The sequence below is a fragment of the Micropterus salmoides genome, unplaced genomic scaffold (genome assembly GCF_014851395.1).
Source record: "Micropterus salmoides isolate LMB-PRFRI ecotype aquatic unplaced genomic scaffold, ASM1485139v1 Ms_hic_scaffold_14, whole genome shotgun sequence".
In the NCBI taxonomy this organism is placed as follows: domain Eukaryota; kingdom Metazoa; phylum Chordata; class Actinopteri; order Centrarchiformes; family Centrarchidae; genus Micropterus; species Micropterus salmoides.
In genome coordinates, this window is record NW_024040485.1 from 12,950,956 (window position 1) to 12,970,352 (window position 19,397).

Below are 19,397 nucleotides of genomic sequence, written 5' to 3' on the forward strand. Positions count from 1 at the left end.
CGTTGGATGCCAACAGATGACAGACACGCAGTCATTTGCAGCATGTTGTGTCAATGCATGAACAATCTTTCTTTTGCAGTGGTGCGCATGGAGCAGACACAGAAACAGGATTATTTCCACACAAGCACTGGATTTAAAATATTTCTTTCCAAAAGACCAAAAAAATGGATTCTGCCACACAGCATTTTCAAGTGTTATTTTGCTACATATTCATATTGTATCTTTCATTTCTTAAAGGTAGGGGGGAACATTAAGGATATCCAACCCTGCAGGGGATATAAACAGACCCTTGGCATCTGAGGCCTATGACACAAAGCAAATTATATCACATTGACTTTACAGTGAAACTAACACCAAAGAAAGTAACAGCATCATGACACAAGCACACAAGGTGGCAGCTGAGCAGTCACTGCCTTGTCTACTGGTGCATGATTAAAATGTTGTTTAGTTAATCTGACAGCAAGATTATTGGGATGTTTTGAGGCATTTGTCAAACTACATGAATGTTCAGAAAGCAAATATAAACAAATAATTCCATATTGTGTGACTGTGAGGTGTGTGTGTGAGAGTTCTGGTTGACCTTGCAGTTTGAACACCTACTACTTACGGACATCAAGAGTGGAAAAAAGTTAGGTAAAATGATAGCTCTTTTAAATAGTAAAACTATCACCATGCATCCTTTGCAACCCTTTAATTATAAACCACTGTGATGTTGTTATTTTTTTGCCATCGTTTGATGATGAACTAATTGTTTTTTCATAGGTCAATGGACACCTGATTATAACCATAGAAAATTCGAGATCAAGACAAATAATAACAAAAATGTCAAAATCAAGGCCTCAGGGACATTTTCATATAACAGACATTCATTTTTTAATTAATATACACAGTTTTTATTTACCAAATAAAGTCATTGAGCCGTGATGGTAATGCTTCTATAAACACCTGTGAGAGCACATGGGAGCAAAAAGGCAAAAAAGTGTACTTAAATGCACACATTTTTCTGTACTTTGTCTGATCAGTACTTGTGGGAGGTTATATGCATAATGTGACCTGCATGGCCCTTGGCACTGAGACAAGGTGAACTGTTAAACATGGAGCACGACCTCCCTTACAGAGAACACAATGTCCTGGGAAGCATCGGGGCTGTGTGCTGTGGCTACTGTCCAGTCACCTCTCCAATCTCCACTCACACATCGCACAGGCTGCCAGCTCAGGCTATACTTTCCCTTGGAAACTTGTGGGCTTAAATGTGTGGCAGTGATGAAACTTAACTCCACTTGCTAATGTCTAAGACGTCTCTTCGTTCTTTCCCCTTCATCTCGTGTTTTCTCATGGCATGTAAACACGTTTTGCTACTGCACTTTGACAGACTTTTTGGTTTTGTTCATAAAGCTATACAACACATTATGCTGATTCATTGACTCCCCACATACATGCATACAAATATATGCCTGTTTGCCTTATGAAATGCAGTCATGCCTAATTTGAACCAAAACTCGATTTTTTCTAAACTAACCAAGGTGCCTAAACTAACCAAACCATGATCTTTTCCTAAATCTAACTAAAACCATGATCTTTTCCTAAATTCAACCAAACCCATGATTTTTCCTAAATCTAGTCAAAACTATGATCTTTTCCTAAACCTGTCACACTGTGGGTGTGTCTGCTCTGCTTTGGTTAGTTTTCAGTTATTTGTAGTTTCCAGTATCTGTTATATAGTTAGTCTGTGTTTTGGGTTTCAGTCATGTCTTGTGTCTAGTGTACTCTGTGTTCTGGTTCTGTGTTCTCGTTTGGGTTTTGTCTGTTATGATCCCTGTGTTTTAGTTGGTCAGTGTTTGTCTCTTTACATGGGTTTCTGTTATTGTCTGAGTTAGATTCTTGTCTGGTATTTTGTTACATGTGTTCTGTCTGTGTTGGTTATTATTTTGCCCCATGTCTGCCTGTCAAGTGTTCCGTCTGTTCCCCCCAGTTATCACTCTTTCTGCCTGCCTCTCTCTCTGTTTTCCCTGTTGTCTCTCTGCCTGCCTCGTTAGCCTCATGTCACTCACCTGTGTTGTTCCCGCCCTGCTCGTTAGTCCCTGTGTATATAAGCCTGGTGTTTCTGTTTAGTCTTTGTCTGGTCATTACAGTGGGTTGCAGTTTGTTACCCGCCCGCCAGTCCTATGGTTAGTTGGAGTTTGCCTTTTGAGTTCTTTTTGGATTATTTATTTCTTTTAGATTATTTGGACTCAGCCACTCGGTTTGTAAGTGTGCTCGCTTTGTGTTGCTATAATAAACCTTTTGAACATTACCTGCTCCGCTCTGAGTCCTGCATTTGGGTCCACAAACCTGCTCACCACACCGCTCCCTGACAAAACCTTATCAAAACCATGATCGTTTCCTAAACCTCACCAAACCATGATCTTTTACTAAACATAACATAAGTACTGTTTTACACATACAAGGAATTTGAAACAACAAATATGTGCAATGTGCTAGATTTGTGCATGATATGAAATGAAGGAAAATTTAGATGTGCAGAGACATTTGCGTTATTTGAAAGGGGGGAGTGTCAGTGGGAGACCCGGACCTTGTTAATGAGGCTAGCTGCGGACGGGAAGACGCTGTTTTTGTGGCAAGAGGTTTTGGTCCTGATCGTTTTGGTCCTGATGGACCACAGCCTCTTGCCAGAGGGGAGAGTCTGAAACAGTTTGTGTCCAGGGTGGGAGGGGTCAGCTGCAATCTTTCCTGCTTGCTACAGAGTCCTGGAGGCCTACAGTTCCTGAAGTGATGGAAGATTGCAGCCAATCACCTTCTCTGCAGAGCCAATGAAACATTGCCGCCTGCCTTCATTCTTGGCAGTGGCAGCAGAGTACCAGATGGTGATAGAGGAGGTGAGGATGGACTCATGATGGTGGTGTAGAAGTGCACCATCATTGTCTTCTTCAGCAGCCACAGGAAGTACGTCCTCTGCTGGGCCTTCTTGGTGAGGGAGGTGATGTTCAGCTCCCACTTGAGGTCCTGGGAGATGTCCACAGTGGTGACTGGGGAGTCACGCAGGAAGGACTGTCATCAGAGCATTGAGCTCCAGACTGTTCTGGCTGCACCAGGTCACCAGATGGTCAATCTCCCACCTGTAGGCAGACTCATCCCCACCAGAGATGAGCCCAATAAGGGTGGCATCATCCGCAAAATTCAGGAGCTTGACTGACTGGTGAATGGAGGTGCAGCTGTTCCAGGTGCTGGAGGATGAAGTGAAGGGCGATGTTTACTGCATCATCTACAGACCTGTTGGCTCTGTAGGCAAACTGCAGGGGGTCCAGGAGTGGGTCAGTGATAGATTTAAGGCAGAAACTGCATCTATACCATATATCAAGAAGGAGTTTCATTTGTACGCTTAAGTCCATAAATTAAAAAGGGTACCTTGCGTCACGACGCTTTGACAGGCTTTCTCAATGCGTCGGTATTTGACACCCTGAGATAAGAACGTTTTGGCATTGGAACAGCAGCAGTGTTTTTAGCCATATTAGCACATGTAGCTGTAGAGTAAATGGTTATGAGGCAGGAGTGGTACTAATTTTTAGTGCATTAGATCTGCAACTCAAGATTATTTTCAAATTGATTATATAGCTAACAAAATGACTGAAAACAGTAAAAGTAAAATGTCTGTAAAAATTTCTTGGAGCCCAGGTTAAACGTTTGTCTGACCAACAGTTGAAAACCCAAAGATTAAGTAGGCCTATATTTATTTAAAATAGTTTAAGTGAGACATATTAAATCTTAAGTTACATAGTGCTGTCAGAGATTTCAAAAATAGCTACTGTAGTACTTTTATTTCTATTCAGCACAACCGATCTTACTTGTACTTGAGATATAACTGCAGTCAGTACAGTGCCTCTACTTGAGGAAGATATTCCCAGATACACTATTATTACCAGTAGCCTATGGAAATGTAAGAAGCGCTTTACACTGAGGATGTCATAAAGGATATTAAAGGTTGGTGACAGAATGCAAAGAAAGCTTAGTTACATACTCGTGGATCTACTACAGTAAATGTCAGTGTGGATCTCCTAAATGCCAAGAGAGGAATGGAAACACGAGAGGGTGAGAGGGCTTCAGCTTGTCTCTGAGGCGTACTATCATGGCATTAAGGATAACTGCAGTATGTGTTTATTTATAAAGATGTGTGGTGTGTACTCATACTGAGGCAAAATTCTCTCTGTTCAAATAAGCAGTCTACAATGTGAAACAGCTAAAGTGAGTTGAGCCATTTCTAAAGGGTAACGGAATGCTAAATAGTATTCAGCATAAAAGCACTCCTGCGCTGATCTGTAAAAGGTTAATGTCTGTAGCTTTTCCTACCACATGCAATACAATAGCAATGTCTCCATTCTACTACAGATACAGCAATGCTACATGACAGAAGCAACATGGACATTTTTAATCACTAGATGGCAGCAGAAGCAGGATTTGCAAGCTGTGTTTCATCACCTTGAAACACTGCAGTGTGCCTGTCAGGCTCAACCGCCAGAGCTCACCGTACCGTCTCTAAACTCTGCGCTCATAAACACTACCAACCCCTTATCTCATGTTTTATCCTTCCTGCTGTTATCAGCAAAACACACATGAATCATAATTAACAGTCTCACATTTCACTGCTGAAAGGATAACCCACCATATGTTGGGCTAACTAATTCAATTAGATGTGATATTGAGCTGGAGCATACTATAGGAAAAGGGAGTACAAAAGTAAGCATCATTGCCCAAATAATGCACAAATGAAATTAAACCCAAAACAAAGCTAAGAGCCTACGCTACATGAAATTTGATGCTACAACACAACAGCACCATGCCTCTGCTCCCTGCTGGCAACTCGTGTCTAATAGAACATGTGGGCTGGATCTTGCCCCTAGAATTCCAAGTCTTGTCGTGCATGAGTTATAAATCACGTATTTAAAGCCAACTGCACATCATAGCCTCTTTCAAGGAAACTAAGTATAACATCATGAGAATAACTTCAACAAATAAAGAGAAAGCGAGAACACCAGCTGTCTCTGGTGCCCATTTTAATGACATGGCTTTAATTATTGTATGTAATTCTTCTGCAAAGTGCCATCTTTAACATACATTATTTTTTATATGTTAGTTTTTTTTAACACACTGATGTTACAACTCTAGATGCTTCTAAGAGATGTAGGCAGTAAAAATGATGTGCAGTGCAATAGGAGGAGACAGAAAAAGAAACAAAACAATGTGTCAGTAAAACTTTTTGAAATGACTATTCTTCCAGGACAGTAAGATTATCAAGTAAGGGAGGATGTTAAATGTTGGAGCTCCCTCTGAAGATAGTCCAACATAGTTGACAGGATCTATAGTATTAGTTACTGATCAAGGCATTCCGTATAAAGTCCATCAAGAGGCATTCACACAACCATCCAATATTGTTCCATATTGAGTACAATACAATAGAATACGTAAGGTGATTTTCTGCAGTATACACTACATTCCTTACATACATTTCTCTGATGCTTACTGTAAAGGAACAAAACAATCATAAGTTTATGCCAACATGACCCAAACATGTTTTCTTCTAAAAAACTTTTAGCAGCATGATAGACCTAGCATCCTATATGCATCTTATGCAGGTGTTAGCAAATCAAGCAAAGTCCTGACACAGCTGAGCTTTTGATCTGCATTTTCTCAGTAGGACTCGTAGTAACAATGAAATTACATGGATTTTCAATGGAATAGAATAGAAGAGAATACAACTTTACAGCCCTCAAAGGTAGAAAATTGTACTGGCCCATCTGGAAGTTCATTAAAACATAAAGACAACACTGACTATATGAAAGAGCATACTGGGAATTCTTGGTCCATCCAGCTGGTTCATTAGCTAATGTTTGAGTATTATTCAACAAGTCAAACGGCCTTGTATATACCTGAATGGCAGGTGGAGTGGATGCTCTGTGCCTCCTCCTGTAGCAGAGTAAATCGCACAGCCTGTGCCAGATGTAAGAGGCGACCAGACACATGCTGTTGACTAGCCAAATCTCCCAGCCTGTGACAAAGTTCTCCATGGCTTTAACTTTACTCTTCATCCTTCCTGCTATAGCCTTGCTTTTCCTATATTTAACTACTATGGACCTGTTGGAGCTTAGGGAGAACAGTCTCAAGTGGAGAGTTGGCGGAGATGACAGTTCCTTCCGGGGTAAAGACCGCCCAAACAGTAATGCTTCATTATCCTCTGTTAATTCAGTCAACGCCCCACTCCCATCAGCACTTAAGAGCCAAAGGACGGTCACTTTGTCCTCGTGACAAAAAAGTGACAGGTGCCAGCAAAGGGTGTCTGAGAGACAAGTTCTCTCTCACTTTATCTTATCCTTCAATATTTTATTCTCCTCACTGAATAAACTATAAGACACAGTCCACCGAAAACCAAAATGTTCACATTGACAAACTGAGAGAATTGTGATAGGGGGTCTAGTCTCCCTGTCAACACAAACACTTGGCTGTGGTGTAAATAAATAGCCTGTACTATTGGATTACCGCTCCAAATGTCACACAGACTGTGACATGGGGGCTTATACAGTCTCAACTTAGGCAATATTATATGAACTATTGTTTGACTCCTGAATGATAGCATGTTGTGTACATACAAATATAACAAATATTATTATGCCAATCCAAATGAACATTTAAGGCATAGGTTATTTAATAAATGGTATGGGATGGTATCTCTGAGGAGTCAAACCACTCTGTATTGTGCAACAATGATACTTTTGGTGTGAAAGCCATAAGGCTACAATGCATGCAAGAAAGCATCTTATGGCTGACAGTAGCCAATTACAGCTATTTACAGCATTTCTGGAAATCTCCCCTCCTCTGGCTTCACCACTGGCTCTGCCAAATAAAATAATGAGCTCACTTTTGGATGGGAGCTGTGCTCTCACTGCTCAAATGAATATCTTGGCTGCCATGGAAAAAAGCAAAACTGGTCTTTGATTACACACAATGTCTCAGTTTGCTTTATAGTACACTACTTAAATTACATCTGCGACATGTGATTAATTGAATCCCAGACTACATGCTTTACACTATTTTTGCCCACTCAGTTGGCTACATACCATTGATGAAATTGACATATTCAAAACTATCAATTTCCCCTGACCTTTGGCACTTACAGTATGTAGTGTGCTGAGTAGGTGTTCAACATCATGGTGTCATTTGTTACTATGGTAAATATTTATTTATTTATTAAATAATTTCTAAAAATACCTGTCTCAAATTTTTATTTGTACTATAAAGAGAGCATCAGCAGTGTAATTTCACATACACAGGTACAGCATTCCTCTTATTTAAAAATGTGACTTTTACCACCCTCTGCTGGTGCACCTGCTGGCATAGCATGAGTATCTTTTATATGGAATTTGGGAGCTACATGAATACCTCTGGATCAAACTTCATCTCCCAGAAGCAGCGCATGGTTTTCACCTTCTCCAAGTAGGGGAATAAGGCCAGCTTGGTCATGTTTCGGCTGTTGGCACACTGATGAACTGACTTCAGCTTGGCCATTCTCTCTGAGGGGGACACTTGGCTGCCAGCACTTTCCTTCTAAAATCTCTCTCCGCCTTTCCAGCCTGGTTGACCTCTCTGGTGTGTTTCTCTTGGGTCTTTTATCTGAGCAGAGAAGTAAACAGAGAAAGGCCGCCGCTAAGTACCACTACGTTTGTACGAAAATAGCTGCATAAAATCAGCCTTCCTACAAATGCTAAAATACTTAAGTACCATAATATTGTAAGTTTGTAGCTTCTGTAAAGGAGAACCTTGAGGGTCTTGCATGGCATTGAAACCAACAGATATTTAGCCATTGTTAAAATAAAGCAAATCTCTGATGAACTGGCCTTGGATGATTCATGAAAAAGATAATCAAGCTTGTAAAAAACAAAATTAATAGAAAATCTAATGGAAATGCAAATTAAAATTCTACTGGTTAAAGTCACTTATTTCTCTTTTCAAATTGTAATTTCATAATGGGTGTATGTATTAATTAACCTCTCTTTTAATTGGTTAATGTCACTATTTTTACATCCCTTTTAATGTAACCTATTTTTCAATGAATAAATCCCCTGGTTCATTTTTTAATTACAAATTTGAATTTAAGCTTCTAGCCTTTTACCCCCGTTCTTCACACTCTCAGCGCAATTTGTAATATTCTGTAATACTAGGTTTGCTGTGTAGTAATTTGATTAAACACATAGGTATATGCAACACACAAGCACATAACTCCCTCAAGATTAGGTAATAAAAGAGCATCCATAATAAGGACCTTATCATTTCAATTCATATTACAATATGGGTTGTGGTGGCGATCCACCATTGTGTCCCTTAGCAAGACACTTAACCTCTAGTTGCTCCAGAGGTGTGCGACCTCTGACATATATAGCAGCTAAATGAATAAATGTAAATCTCTCCGCTTTCAACAATACTTGTACTATAGTATTTTCTTCTCATGCCACTTTATACTTCTACTCCAAGACATTTCAAAGGGATATACAGAACCTTTAACATCAGTACAATTATTTGACAGCTGTTACTAGATATTTTACAAATTAAGCAGCAGATGAATCCATAATTAAAATAATCATTAGTTGCAGTCTTAAACAAAATAATTAAAATTAGCTCCACCTCAATAATTATTTTACATGAATGAAGGAGTAATAATAATCTAATGATATAATAGTATAAAGCTGATGATACACAGAGCAACTTTTAGAGCAATGGTGCTGGGAAATGTTGCCGTCAATTCTAATGATTAAAGATTTCTACTGTAATCCCCTTCCCCCACCACTCCGCCACCCACCCCGCCCTCCGCTATCCGTTCAAAACATAGTCAGACTTGCCACCAACAACATTGCTCAAAAAGTTGCCCCCCTTGTATCATCAGCTCAGCAGTCGAAGGAAACACGTTTCTGCATTGAGTACCTTAACTTTTAAGTACATTTCCTTGATTATACTATATTTTTACTAAAATGGACAGAGTATTTGTAAGTTTGGTATCATGCTATAGGACCACCACTGACCTGATTGGTAATCTAGCCAATCACATATCAATTAATGCTTTAAAATTTGATTTATTGTTTGGTTAAATTGTTCATTTGTTAGGTGTTCTATCACTATAAATGTATTTTTTATTATGAACAAACTTGAATAGCTTTATTATTTGCAAGAACCCTGAGGTTCTCCCTTTTGTCTTTTTTTTTTACACAGTCTAAGGGTCCTCTATGCTCCAGGCCTGTTAAAGTTGCTGCATTCAGGTACTAAAAGGAAAAATAGTATTCCTTGACCCCCATTAAACACAGTGCGTTACAGTCACACAGTTTATTTGCAACTTTAGCAAGACTTATACTCCAAAAGGTTTAAACAAAAACGACTCCTCTCCCACTCCGGGGTGTCCATCCTTATGTAACGTTGGACTGGTGTTTGTTCCGAAAACCATAAGCTAGACCAAAATATGCTAATGTCGGACTATTTCATCAGCACGCGAATGCACACAGACAGCGAAGAAATGAAAGGAAGTCCACTAAAAAAAATAATTAACAAACTATTGATATAAAATAAATAGTAAATATTATATTCAACTAACAAACGTTGCGTTTCGCAATAACGTTTAGACAAAAACAACTTTCTCTGGTTAACGTTAGTGTTAATCTCCCAACAGTGTTTGGTCACGTGATTAAAGGTCAAAAGTTTAGCGGGAATCAACATGGCGAGCGACATGACATCTAGCGTCACAGCACCGGACTCGGTGCAATGTCCCGTTTGTTTTAAAGACTTTAAACCTGCTACAATTAACGGACACCTCGACGCGTGTCTGATGAAAAGCGACAGCAGTCAGTCTACAATGAACGAGAGCGAGCCTCCTTTAAAGAAAACTCGCATCAGCGCCGAAGCTGAACCACCCAGTCCCAGTGTCAACAAAACTCTGGCCAGCTCCTCCTGCGTGGCTGGGACGCCTTCATCTTCGGTATTTTCTCTATTTCAGGCCAACAAGAGTAAAGTTTCAGTTCAAAGTGAACGAGGCGGGATGTTTTCAAGTAAACAAACTGCTGCCGCTGCTGTCAACAAGGGAGGTAAATGAACTTGCTGAGCGAGGCAGAAGCTGGACCAGCAGGTACTGAGAATCTAAAGAGCCAACCCACAGGATCAAACGGACAGACTTTGAAGTCATCAAATGATGTGTCGCCACGGACGCTGCTAACAATAGACAAGCCTTTGGCTGAGATACTGAGACCAAACACACTGGAGGAATACTTCGGTCAAAGTAAAGTTGTAGGCCAGCAGACACTCTTCCGGTCACTGCTGGACTCCCAGGAAATACCATCCCTGATCCTCTGGGGGCCACCTGGATGTGGAAAGGTGTGGTGATGAAGCACCCCCTACCCTCAATTACTTCCCTCTCTGTTTTATGTGTAATACTACAACAGCCTACTGCTTTAAAAACAATTTAAATCTTAAAATTACATATACACTACACTCTATGAATAAGTAGGTAGGTAAATAATTATCTTCAATTTAGTCAGTTTATATATATATATAACTGACTAAATTGATCCTGTAACAGCCGTAACTTATTATTTCCATCATTGGTTAATCTGCGATTGTGTTATCGATTCGTCACTTGGTCTACGGAATGACATAAATAGAGAAAATGTAATTTGCTTGCAACATAGATTATTGGCATTGTCTTTATTTTAATGGAATGTTCGATTATTTAATCTATCAAATGTTAGGAAATAGGTTTAGAAAATGTCCATCATGACATCTTTAATGATGAGCGTCCCTCTAACAGTTCAAAAGCAAAAGATATTTCATTTACAAACTTGAGAGGAGAAGCAGCAACCAGTGAATGTTTTTTCTTTCTTCTTGCTTTCTTTTTTCTTGATAAATTACTTCAACAGTTAATTAATGATAAATATTGCTGTCAGTTATCTATCTAATTAGTTCACCACTAAGTAGCCAGTAGTTCCTACAAGCAGTAGTAGTGCTAAACAGTATCCTGTTTCTTCAGCTAATTCACATAACTTAAAACACATAACTTACTGTTTATTCTTTAACTAAAACTTAAGATACTGCATTTTCACTTATTAGCATTGATTTCTTTTCTCTACTGCATTTGATAAAATGAGAGTTGAAAGAGTAAGCAACCTGAATACAGCATGTTAATGACTTCCCTGGTATGTCAACCTACTGGGTTGGATCGTCATACAGCAGCTCGCCATGCTCAGACGTTGTCACCATGCTTCAGTTACACTTTGCCTCTTTAACTCCGTCTGTCAGTTGTCTTGCAGTGTTCAGGTTTCACAATTGAGGCCTTATTTTTGGAGCTTGTCAGAAGGATTTGCGGAAGACTAGATTTACGAGTAAAGGGAGGTGTATTATATGACCAGGAAGATCAAAAACTGGAGATCAAAGATGCTACATAGGTGTTAATAATTATTAACATACTCCCCACATTGATAAGAAGGAAATGTTTTTGTTGATGTGTGGTAATGATGGTTTTGGAGTTTAGATTCCAGAAGGCATAGCAAATGTTTTTTTGTTTTTAAAAGTAATCTAAATCATTTCTATGTTTTGTTGTCTTTCAGACCACTCTAGCTCACATAATTGCCAGCACCAGTAAAAAGAAGGGAACAGCTCGTTTTGTCACTCTGTCCGCCACCAGCACGTCCACCAATGAAGTTAGGGAGGTGATTAAGCAGGCGCAGAATGAGCTCCGACTGTGCAAGAGGAAGACCATCCTGTTCATTGATGAAATTCACCGCTTCAACAAATCCCAGCAGGTGTTGAGTCAGAAAGATGTTCTCTGATGTGTTTGGATTGTGAGCTGCAACTCCAAATTCCAGCCAGTATTTAAAATAACTATTGCGGCAGAATGAAAAAAATGGTTTTTAATAATACAGTTTATTATTATTATTAAGCTTGCATTCATATTTTTCTTCAATTTCTGTGTCAAATAGGTTGAAGGAATAGTTCGTCATTTTGGGAAATATGCTTATTCGCTTTATTGTTGGGGGTTACATAAGATGATCGATACCTCTCATGTCTGTCAGTTAAATATGAAGCTACAGCCAAGAGATGGTTAGCTTAGCATAAAGACTGGAAACAGGGAAACAGCTAGCCTGGCTCTGTCCAAAGGTAAAAAATAAATTTAAAAAAGAAAATTACAAGTTGTGGTTCTAAGTAGGAATGTGCTGAGCCCACTTTTTCAGTCCTGACACTGATACCAATACCTGGGCTTTGGGTATTGGCCGATGCTGAGTACCGATCCGATAAGCTGTATTCCTCACTGTGAGAAAGTGACAGAGAATCACACATGTAAGGCTTAACTTAAACATTGCTTCTTAACTTTGTAAAACAAAAAGCTATGTAGCCATCCTAGCAAAATGTTCGGGTCTACCGGCGCACTGCTGACGCATCATGTAGTACGCGTGTAATTGAACTTATTAGATCGGCCCGCTTTTCACCGATACCCAATCCAGCTATTTGAGTCAGTATCGGGCCGATATCAGTATCGGATCGGTGCATCCCTAGTTGTAAGGGGTTACATGCTGGGCCATTAACAACTATCATGAGAATGTGCTCATTTAAAAGTTAAATTGCCAACACATACAGCAGCTCATTCAGGGTCTGTATGCTTCCTACACTTTAACTTTCTAACTTCCTACACTTTAACTTTTTAACTTTAATTCTTAGACTGTGTGTAATCTTGTGCTACATGACAGTAAATCCCTATGTCAGCTAGCAAGGATGCTCAGTCATGCTTAATGAGCTGAAAAGAATGAAAGCATGAAAAGACGTAGGAATGCTACTGTTGTCAGTTACTTTCATCATCGTAGGCAAATAAAACAAAGAACCAAGAGTAATGATAATAGTCAAACAAGTACTTACTATCTTGTCATTTCAGAGATGGTCACTGTTTTCTGTCTCCTTTTCTCTCTGTCTATGTATGTGTGTCTGTAGGACACCTTCCTTCCTCACGTGGAGTGCGGGACGGTCACTCTGATCGGGGCAACCACAGAAAATCCGTCCTTCCAGGTGAATGCCGCCCTGCTGAGCAGGTGCAGGGTGCTGGTTCTGGAGAAGCTCTCTGTGGAGGCGATGGGCTCGATCCTGGACAGGGCCGTGGCCACGTTGGGGATTAGAGTCCTGGGACGAGATCCAGCAAATCCCAAAGATGAAGACCAATCAGATGGACACGAGTAAGTGCTCCCCTGGAGATTGAGCCCTTAGTGTCCTTCATCATGAACAGGTGTCACCCTGCAGCTCAAAATCCTTTGGTTGAGTGGGAGGCTTGTTCTCTTCTGTTCCTGGCTTATCCTTCAGTTGGATAATATATATGAGGAGTGTACTGGTTGTGATTGGAGCAAGAGCAATCCCCCCCAGCTCTGATCTGGCCTGATAGGCTGAAAGAGTAGAATTAGCAAATGAGTTGGAGACAGTGAGACAAGTATTAATGTCTGGTATGTGATGATGAACCCCACAGATATAATCAAATATCTGTGTCATATGTATTATTTAGGATATACTTAAACTTATACTTAGCTAACTTGTCATGTTATTGGATTTCTCCAGAATGGTATACCCCACCTTTAAGTGTACATTATCATGCACTTTTATAAACATCATAAAAGTGCAAAAGCATCAAACCTCTTTTAAGTATGTGGTTGTGGTCTTATCCACTATTATTATCAGTTAGGTAGGTTAGATTTTATTATTTTTTTTGTTTGTTACACTTGAGGAGAGTGCAAGCATTAAGGCAGGCACGAAGGATATTGATGATGCTCCCTGTGCATACCTAAAGAGAGTCGCCTGTGGGTTGAATTCTATCGCCCTGTGAGGTACTTTGGGTTTTCAGGAGCTAAAAATCAGTGAAGCCTCATCAGCAAAGACAATTTGAGATGAGGATGGTGAAGTCTTTGGCACATCTAATGTAAAATTCAAATTTCCTAGAACAATTGTGTAATATGCTGCTACAAAAGGAAGAATATATTTAAAAGTATTGACACTGATACAATGTATCCGATATATGTTACCATTTTCCTAGGCCAAAGATTTTCATTGAACAAAAAGCTCTGGACACCATAGCCTACCTTTGTGATGGTGACGCAAGAGCAGGACTCAATGGTCTGCAGCTTGCTGTTCAGGCTCAGGTGAGCTTGTCCCGGCCCAAGTCATTAGGACAAGATGGTTCTCGGGAAATACTGGTGACGGAGGAGCACATCAAGGAAGGTCTTCAGAGGTCCCATATTCTCTACGATAAAGCTGGTAAGGCCAGATGGGCTTATTTTGTCAATGTTGCAGTTGTTACTAACCAAAGTAACCCCTGTGAATCCCAATGATCTGAGGTGCAACTTTAGGGCACCTTGGATTTACCAAAGCACCCAGTAACTTATAATATATTTGTAGTAAAGCACTTTTACACGGTTCTTTTCTGTTATTATTAAGTGTTCCTGATGAGGACAGGAAAAAAATTATTATTATTCTTTTTAATTTGGTTCCCGATTACCAGCTTTCTCTTTGATAAGAAGGTGCAAAATATTTTTTTGTTCCAACTTTATCTCGAAATGTATTGCTCAAATACCCAATATGACCGCGGTTTAGGGCTCGGCAATTAAACAATAATGATAATTATCGCAATATAATTTTCCTCAATAACAATATAATAAATGTTCAATATATCATCATTAAATATTTGCTTTAATTCATTTGAATCACAAACCAATTAGCACTTAATTTTTCTATTAAAATATTTATTTTGTTGAAAAAGATACCTCAGACTTGTGAAGTGATCCACTGTTTGGCATCAAGTGTTTGTCACATTCTGACCATAAAGAAAATTTAATCATTTAACCATCTGGTTTCTTCAGTTTTCACTCAGCAGCAAAAATCTGCCTTTAAACTTGAAAGAAATAATGATTTGACATATCGTGATAATTATCGATATCAAATGATACGAAATGTTTTTATCGTGATAACATTTTTGGCCACATTGCCCAGCCCTACCCGGGTTTTATATTTTTACTGTGATGTTTACAGTTTTGTATATTTAAAAATTTGTACTTGCGATGACAGATTGGATCACAGGCTTGTTCAAATACGCCTGGATGGAAGTTAATGGCCATCTGTAATTTATAAAACACTGACAAAGCCCATTTTAAAAGGATTCATGCAATAGTAGGCCTGGTACAAAGATGGTTTCAACAGAATCAAGAAGCGCCTTTTAGGATTATTAAAGGGGGCGTGTGCCAGACAGTTATCAAAAAATATTTCTGCACATTAACACAATGCTACATATTTCACAAATCCACATCTTTAAATCCAGACTGTTTTAGTAGAACACCTGCCATCAGTAGCTTTACTTTAAACATCTAAATAACTTGAACTTTTTAACTTAACAGCCGTATCATATTACTTCCCAGAAACTGTGATCGCTGTTCTGTCACAGGACTTTCACGTGAAATGCATTGAATAAAAAACTCAACAATGCTTATAACCTGGGGGTGTTTATAGCTGTGCTCATGGTTGGTTAGGAGTGCCACATGTGTGTTCTGTGTGTGTGTGTGTGTGTGTGTGTGTGTGTGTGTGTGTGTGTGTGTGTGTGTGTGTGTGTATTATAGTACACACATTTAAGTAGAGCCCCACAAAATGATATATAAAACTATGACTGTGCTAAAGATTGCTATGCTGTACATCCATAAAAGAAGAAAACACTATAATTTGGTATTTTCTTAAATGCAATAGCTAACTAAGGTATAAGATCAATGTTATTTAATCTTTCTAATTACAACATCAGCATGCTGTAGTTTCAGCCACTCCATCATTTACACTTTCTATGGATAACTCTCATTCACTCTTTCATCCTCTCTAACTTCATCTGTCCTCTACACTCCCCTGTTACATAACACACCAGCTGTCCCAAAAGACTGAGATTTACTGTTCCCTTTACAGGGTCATGAAACTCTGCCTCAGCTTGACTAATGACTTTAATGGATTCATTATGGCTGTAAATGGTCTGATCTGATTGTTCTTTTGTTTCTTTGTGCGTTTCTTCAGACCATTGTGAAAATGCCACCTGAAGAATGACACGTCTCCTTCTCTTGCCACATGTATTGATGTTTTTGTGTTTGTTTGTGTGTGTTACTCAAAGGTGAAGAGCATTACAACTGTATCTCAGCGTTACATAAGTCTATGAGAGGATCCAATGAGAATGCGTCTCTCTACTGGCTGGGCCGCATGCTGGAGGGCGGTGAGGATCCTCTCTATGTGGCCCGCAGGCTGGTCCGCTTTGCCAGTGAGGATGTGGGCAAGTGAAATGATTAATTTTATCATCATTACTTTTGGTCATTTACTGTATTGTTATCTTTCAGTATGTAGCTGGCAAGTGGACTCACCACTTAATAAAAACGGCAGCTGTACAATGTCTATTTTTGGTTGTTCAGAGTGATTATTGCAGATGGTATGAGAGATTTCTTGTAAATGTTTTTCCAGGTCAGTGGAACTTTATATCATCTGCCTGATGGCAGTAACTGGAAAGAGTGGTGGAGGGGGCGAGAGGGGTCCTCTGTGACCAGGGTGGCCTTCCTGATCACAGAGCGGTTGTACAGTTTAGATAAGATGGTTTGGGAACACAGGCGGAATCCAGGAGGTGCTGGAACTACCTTGTGAAAACTCCACCTAGCAGAGTGGAGCATTCTTTGAGCACCCTGCCTCTGAGCCTGTCAGGGCTTGCGGCCTTATGTGTGTGGACCCTTTGTAGGAAGGAGGTTACCAGATGATGGCTTGGAGGGAGGATCTGGGGGTTGGGCAGTTCAAGGTGGTTTGAGTGCTGCCACTGTTGAACAGGGTGAAGAAACTGTTTAACTGCTCTGCAAAGGGTGGGATCTGTTTGGGAGCTCTGCCCATTATGGTGTTTAAGCCCTGCCATGCCTCCTTCGCATTTTCAGAGGTTAGTTTCTGATCTACCTTGTTCTATCTTGTATCCTAGCCAGCTTGTTCTTCATCCTGACTCCTTCTCCAGCTCTCTCACCCTGAGCTTGTCTCCTTTCAGAAAAGCTTTTTTTATCTGGCCCAGGAAGATTTTCATGTCCTTTTGTAACCCATTTTTATTGTTTAGGTAAATAGTTATTTTCTTGGTGGGACATATTTAAGGGCATGTGAGTCCTCACCACAGTCCTTAAAAAGACATTCCCCAGTCTCATTTCAGAAAAAACCCTTACATTTTCAGATGTTTCTTTATTCCAGACTCTGATGGATTTTGGGTTCACCTGTTTTAAGTTGTGATCTATATCTTGGCAGAAGTAAAATGGATTGTGATTTTGAGATGTAGGCATTTGTGATGCCAGTATGGTCTTCAGTCTGGTGGGAGTTGTGACATATTGCTCTAGGTTGGGTAAATGATTGGTGTCCACCAGTTGAAGCACTGGCTGTTCTCCAGTCTGACTGACAGCTCTGTTGTAACTGTCAGCTATGTGTTTTGCAGCTGGATTAAAATCGGGCCCTGGTACATACACTAAAATGACAGTGATCTGAGAAAACTCTCGGGGTAAGTAGTGAGGTCTGAAGGACACAGTCAGCAGCTTATAATGCTTACAGCTCCATGTCTCTCTCACTGAAAAGTTTGTTGCCCACTTGCTGTTGACAGCCATGCAGAGCCCGCCCCCAGTTGACTTCCGTGCATCTCTGTCAAAGCGAATGATGTTAAAACCATCTAGTTGAAAGTCTGTATCCTCAGAGAGCCATGTTTCTGTAAAACAGAACAGGCTGGTTTGCCGATAATCCCAATTGTGCCTGACGAGCGATGAAGGTTCCTCAGTCTTATTCCATAGCGATCTCATGTTTGACAGGGTTATCTCAGGTAGAGATAGCCGGCTGCCTCTCCTCCTTAGTCTGTTGCGTATCCCTCCACCGGAACCTCTTTTCCTTCGAATACACTTCCGTTTTGTTCCCAAAATAATTCTTGAGGTATTTTATTGGTTTGGATGGATACGTGTGCTGAATCCGGCTGAAGGCTGTTTAGCTCCAACAGGTGATCCCATGAGTAGGTGAGTCTGTCTGGGTTGATGGTGAATGGCGGTGCTGGTTGTACACAAAGTCCATTTGCGTGCCATTGACTGGTAATGATGAGCCAGAGGAAGGCCAGATAAAATACTGTTGCTGTTAACGTCCTGAAAAGACAACGATAAAAACCCACCATAAAGACAATTAAACCTACATAAAAACATGCACACACCAAGCCTTGTCCGGAGTCGCTCTGGCAGGGTAGCACCCCCTACACATAACCATTAAACTGTATGGGAACACTATATGAGACCATGGACAGCTAGTGCTATTTCAGGAAAGAAAATATTACTCCGCTGAAATGCAGCGGACAGCGTATCTTTTAATGTAGTCTGATTGGATGGCCTCCGTCTCATGTTGTCTCTCTCAGGTATGGCAGATCCCTCCGCTCTTCCTCAGGCTGTGTCCGCCTTCCAAGCCTGTCACTTCATCGGGATGCCTGAATGTGAGGTATGCTTACCTGAGCAATCAGTGATGAGTTTTTGAGTCTTTAACCGTGACAGATCAACCTGATCTCCAGCCAATCTTACAATAATTCCCGGTGTCTTTACCTCTGTTGCCCTCCTTTCTTTCATCCACGGCCCAACAGGTGATCCTGGCTCAGTGTGCGGTCTATCTGGCACGAGCACCCAAGTCTGTGCAGATCTACAAGGCCTATGCTAACGTGAAGGCCTGTTTGAGGAACCACAAAGGTCCCCTGCCTCCTGTCCCATTACACCTTCGCAACGCCCCCACCAGGCTGATGAAAGAACTGGGCTATGCTAAAGGCTACAAATACAATCCAGCCTTCAGCGGCCCAGTAGAGCAGGAGTACTTACCTGACGAGCTGCAGGGAATCGACTTCTTCACCTGGACTCCTTCAGAGCCATGACGATCTGTTGTAATGACTTGCTGCAGCGTGTTGAAAACCAAGGCGGGTGAATGAAAACAATCTTGTCCAATGATCAGTTGTTGGGATATAAAGTACATTTTATGTACCGTAGCTGCTAATCCAAAATCAACCATCATGTTCTGTTCAAATTTCTTAACAATTTTACTTTAGTCTGTTTTTGAGTACTTTATAAAACATAAACAAACCATATACACTTAATTTACTTCTAGATATGTTCATAATAAAGTCCATTCCAGTCCATTCAAATTAATAACAAAAAATGTATAATAAATATACACAGCATGTCTTTTATTTCCATAATAGATCTTTCATTTTTATAGTGTTAAATATGTTTTTGTTTCTTTGTTCTGTCCTTTTTTCCAGCATTGTTTAACCTGATTAAAATGTTTGTTTCTTTATGTTGTTA

At 40.2% G+C, this 19,397-nt stretch overlaps 1 protein-coding gene across 1 annotated transcript; it reads left to right on the forward strand.

The window, feature by feature from the left end:
* The first annotated feature begins 9,722 nt into the window (after positions 1-9,722).
* LOC119901954 (ATPase WRNIP1-like) lies at positions 9,723-19,389 on the forward strand. Its single transcript, XM_038717753.1, is given in 8 exon segments — positions 9,723-10,115; positions 10,118-10,398; positions 11,628-11,822; positions 13,003-13,241; positions 14,087-14,307; positions 16,190-16,345; positions 18,470-18,549; positions 18,689-19,389. Coding segments are annotated over 8 exon segments (1,824 nt in total). The 5' UTR covers positions 9,723-9,745; the 3' UTR covers positions 18,971-19,389.
* The last annotated feature ends 8 nt before the right edge of the window (positions 19,390-19,397 follow it).